The sequence below is a fragment of the Haliotis cracherodii genome, unplaced genomic scaffold (genome assembly GCF_022045235.1).
Source record: "Haliotis cracherodii isolate W230 unplaced genomic scaffold, xgHalCrac1.p SCAF_32, whole genome shotgun sequence".
NCBI lineage: Eukaryota > Metazoa > Mollusca > Gastropoda > Lepetellida > Haliotidae > Haliotis > Haliotis cracherodii.
In genome coordinates, this window is record NW_027266289.1 from 184,928 (window position 1) to 188,530 (window position 3,603).

Here is a 3,603-nt window from a genome sequence, read left to right on the forward strand (position 1 = left end):
TTATACTTATTTATTACGGTAAAATATAAATTTCTGACAAAATACAAAAAGGGGAGACTAGAGATATTAGCACTCAATTGTAGCATTACGAAACTTACTCTCAAGTATGACTCGCACAGCTGAAAATCTCTGTTTCCATCAACATTAGTTTCTGTCGCGGTTTCTCATTCCTAATAGTTGCAGTGAAATAAGAGGAATGGTTTCCAATTGTAATATGTTCATAGATTAACAGGGACGGTTATAGCATTCATCAGCAATAAATGCATGTAAAATGTGTTAACATGCATTTCTGTTTTCATGGAAACGAAAACAATATAATAATTATATTTTATTTCTACATGTGAAAGCAGAGTAAAAAAAGAGCCATGACAACGATGGCATGAAGCTTAGGTTCAGTTGATAGTGATAGTTAAGAGGACAAAACCGTTTATGAATATATTAATTCTGTACAAATATCATTCTCCCTAAATTCAGGGCGCCTATGCTGTGTCCTTATCTACATCACAGTGTCTCCTCGCGGTGTCCCTGTCAACCTCTACAGGGAGACGATCACTGGTCCCATGTCACTCTCGTCTACATCACAGTGTCTACTCTGTGTCCCTGTCAACATCTACAGGAAGACGATCACTGGCTCCATGTCACTCTCGTCTACATCACAGTGTCTACTCTGTGTCCCTGTCAACATCTACAGGAAGACAATCACTGGCTCCATGTCATTCTCTACACCACAGTCTCTACTCTGTGTCGCTGTCAACATCTACAGGAAGACGATCACTGGCCCCATGTCACTCTCGTCTACATCACTGTCTCTACTCTGTGTCCCTGTCAACATCTACAGGAAGACGATCACTGGCCGCATGTCGCTCTCGCCTACATCACAGTGTCTACTCTGTGTCCCTGTCAACATCTACAGGAAGACGATCACTGGCCCCATGTCACTCTCGTCTACATCAGTGTCTCCTCGCGGTGTCCCTGTCAACATCTACAGGAAGACAATCACTGGCCCCATGTCACTCTCGTCTACGTCACAGTATGTATGCTGTGATCTTATAAACATGGATGCTAGCCTCTCTCTGGTCGGTTCATCTCGGTATTCAACTTCCTCCTCGCCTGGACTCTCTCTACAAATTACCCAAAACGCCACATATATTGATGTCAAATGATAAGTTGATACTACGCACACTGATATGGATGAACGGTTTAAATGACTTTCTATACTATTAGATAATTACACTGAGTTAAGTGGAAGAATGGAAGAATGAATGGAAGAATGAATGAATGAATGAATGAATGAATGAATGAATGAAACCCTACCGCTGTGAGGCCATAATTCGGCAATAGCAGACGCAAACGGTGATCAGGATGCAGAACACAAAGAGGCACAACACTGTCAACAGCCCCATGTTGATGGACTGATGGAGATCCCGCTCATCACTCTTCTCTTCATCTACATACACACAAAACAAGAACAATTAAATGCTCATTTTAAATATGTCCTGTGGTAACTTTGTGTTAACATCAACTACAGCTGCTGGAAGTGTTAACTTAGGGGAGATACGTTATCAGTGGTTCACACGCTCAAGTCTAACCTGCTGAAGTACAACATAGATGGGTGATTCCAGTCCCTTCATGTATCACCACAGAAAAGGGAATGGACAGCAGAAGCCTTGCATGTGAATAGTCCTTTGGTTATGCGTGATCTCCCCTCTATTTTTATCAATACAAAGAGAATATTTTCACCTTGTGGACATGTTTTACATTCGGCTAAAGTACAGTTGGCTCTACAGGAAGGTTCACATCCAAGTGTGGTCCTGTTACACCCTCTTGAGCACATCCCTGTCATCTGATCACAGTCTCCATCAATACACACACCACATGTCTTGTTGCAGTGTTTACCGTAGAATCCTGGATTACATCGGTTATCAAAGTGCTCCTTCTTTGGTAGACAAGTGTTATTGAGACATTTGTCAGAACAATGTTTGCAGTCTCTGTCTACATGTCCAGGTACACAACCACCTTCACAACCTCTGGTAGTGTTCGTCTCCTGTTCACAGTTCGGACCACGAAATGAAGGATGACACTGCGTGCATGTTCCTGTTATGCTGTTGCATGTCTTACATCCTCTGTGACATGTCTTGCAGCCAAACCCATAGTAGGAGTCCACACATCCAGACACACAGGAGGAGTTCAGCTTACAATATCCTCCATCACACCCACCTGGACATTCTGTACAAACACCTTCTGGGTTGTAACATGGCCGACTACACCCCGGGCCTTGGTATCCCGGGACACAACCCTCAGTGCAATTATCATTGCCATTTATTGAAAGTTTGCATTTCTTGTTTCGACAATTTTCGTTGCAAATAGAACTGCACTTCTGATCAAAATACCCAGGTTCACACTCAGAGATGCAATACTCTGTGGTGCTGTCACACTTTGAACAGTGTTGATATCCTTTGCATTTGGCAGCTGGAAATGATGGCAAAAATGTATATTACTGAAGCATGTTTCTGAAAAAAAAAGCGTTAAAAAGCCAAAAATATAAGTATACAATGTGTGAATTTATTCTGTTAAATAATTAAAACTGGCCCTTGCGATTGACGATATGACATCCTCAGTTTCATAACTACAGCTGTTGATGATACTAGTAGGAGTGATGTTATCTATAGAACAGTGGAAGTTACAGATATAAATGCATTACATGTCAGAAATCTAGAAAGTTTAAATAATAAAATCTATCAAACAGGAAATATTCATAATGTCTTTACCACGGGTGTACATCATTATGCACGCTACGCACAGAATTGTCATCGGTACCATATTACCTGAAACAAAACGTACACAATAAATATAAGATACATGCATGTATAGATGTTCGATGAGACGTGCGTGTGACAGGTCTGCCATAAATCTCAGAATGTTGATATACATCACAGAATGTTGATATACATCACAGGATGTTGTTATACATCACAGAATGTTGATATACATCACAGAATGTTGATATACATCACAGAATGTTGATATACATCACAGAATGTTGATATACATCACAGGATGTTGTTATACATCACAGAATGTTGATATACATCACAGAATGTTGATATACATCACAGAATGTTGATATACATCACAGGATGTTGTTATACATCACAGAATGTTGATATACATCACAGAATGTTGATATACATCTAAGTCTATTCCATTAGCATTACTTCTTATAACAAAAAAACTCAAAATGCTCACTTGGTGAGAAACACACGTTGGTACAATGAGCATAGCAGTATACTTGCTGTTGTTAGTGGCCGAGCTCCACTTCCCCAGGATCTCAGTGTACAACGTCTGACTGTGTCTTGTGACTGTGAAGCTGGCAAGTGAGGATGTTATAACTTCCTTCATTGAAACACACTAGCTATATGGGTTTGTGGAGGAAATTATTTCTTCACCCCAGGCGACATGGTGTTTCAAACCACTTGCTTGGTCAATGAGAGGAAAATATCTTTTATGGGCCAGGGGTTTTAAACGTACATTCAAAGCCAATTGTTGGTCTTGAAAAAATATGTATCCACCCAATTCGCATTTGACTTTGTTTTTTTGTAAAAC

General features: G+C 40.3%; 1 protein-coding gene across 1 annotated transcript; it reads right to left on the bottom strand.

Annotated features, from left to right (window-relative positions):
- Nucleotides 1-982: 982 nt before the first annotated feature.
- On the bottom strand, nucleotides 983-3,399 carry LOC139477297 (scavenger receptor class F member 1-like). Its single transcript, XM_071259852.1, has 5 exons — nucleotides 3,294-3,399; nucleotides 2,769-2,825; nucleotides 1,741-2,469; nucleotides 1,315-1,447; nucleotides 983-1,121 (listed from the first exon to the last, which is right to left on the bottom strand). Exons 1-5 carry the CDS (start codon nucleotides 3,397-3,399, stop codon nucleotides 983-985), a joined length of 1,164 nt encoding a protein of 387 aa, XP_071115953.1.
- Between the last annotated feature and the right edge of the window lie 204 nt (nucleotides 3,400-3,603).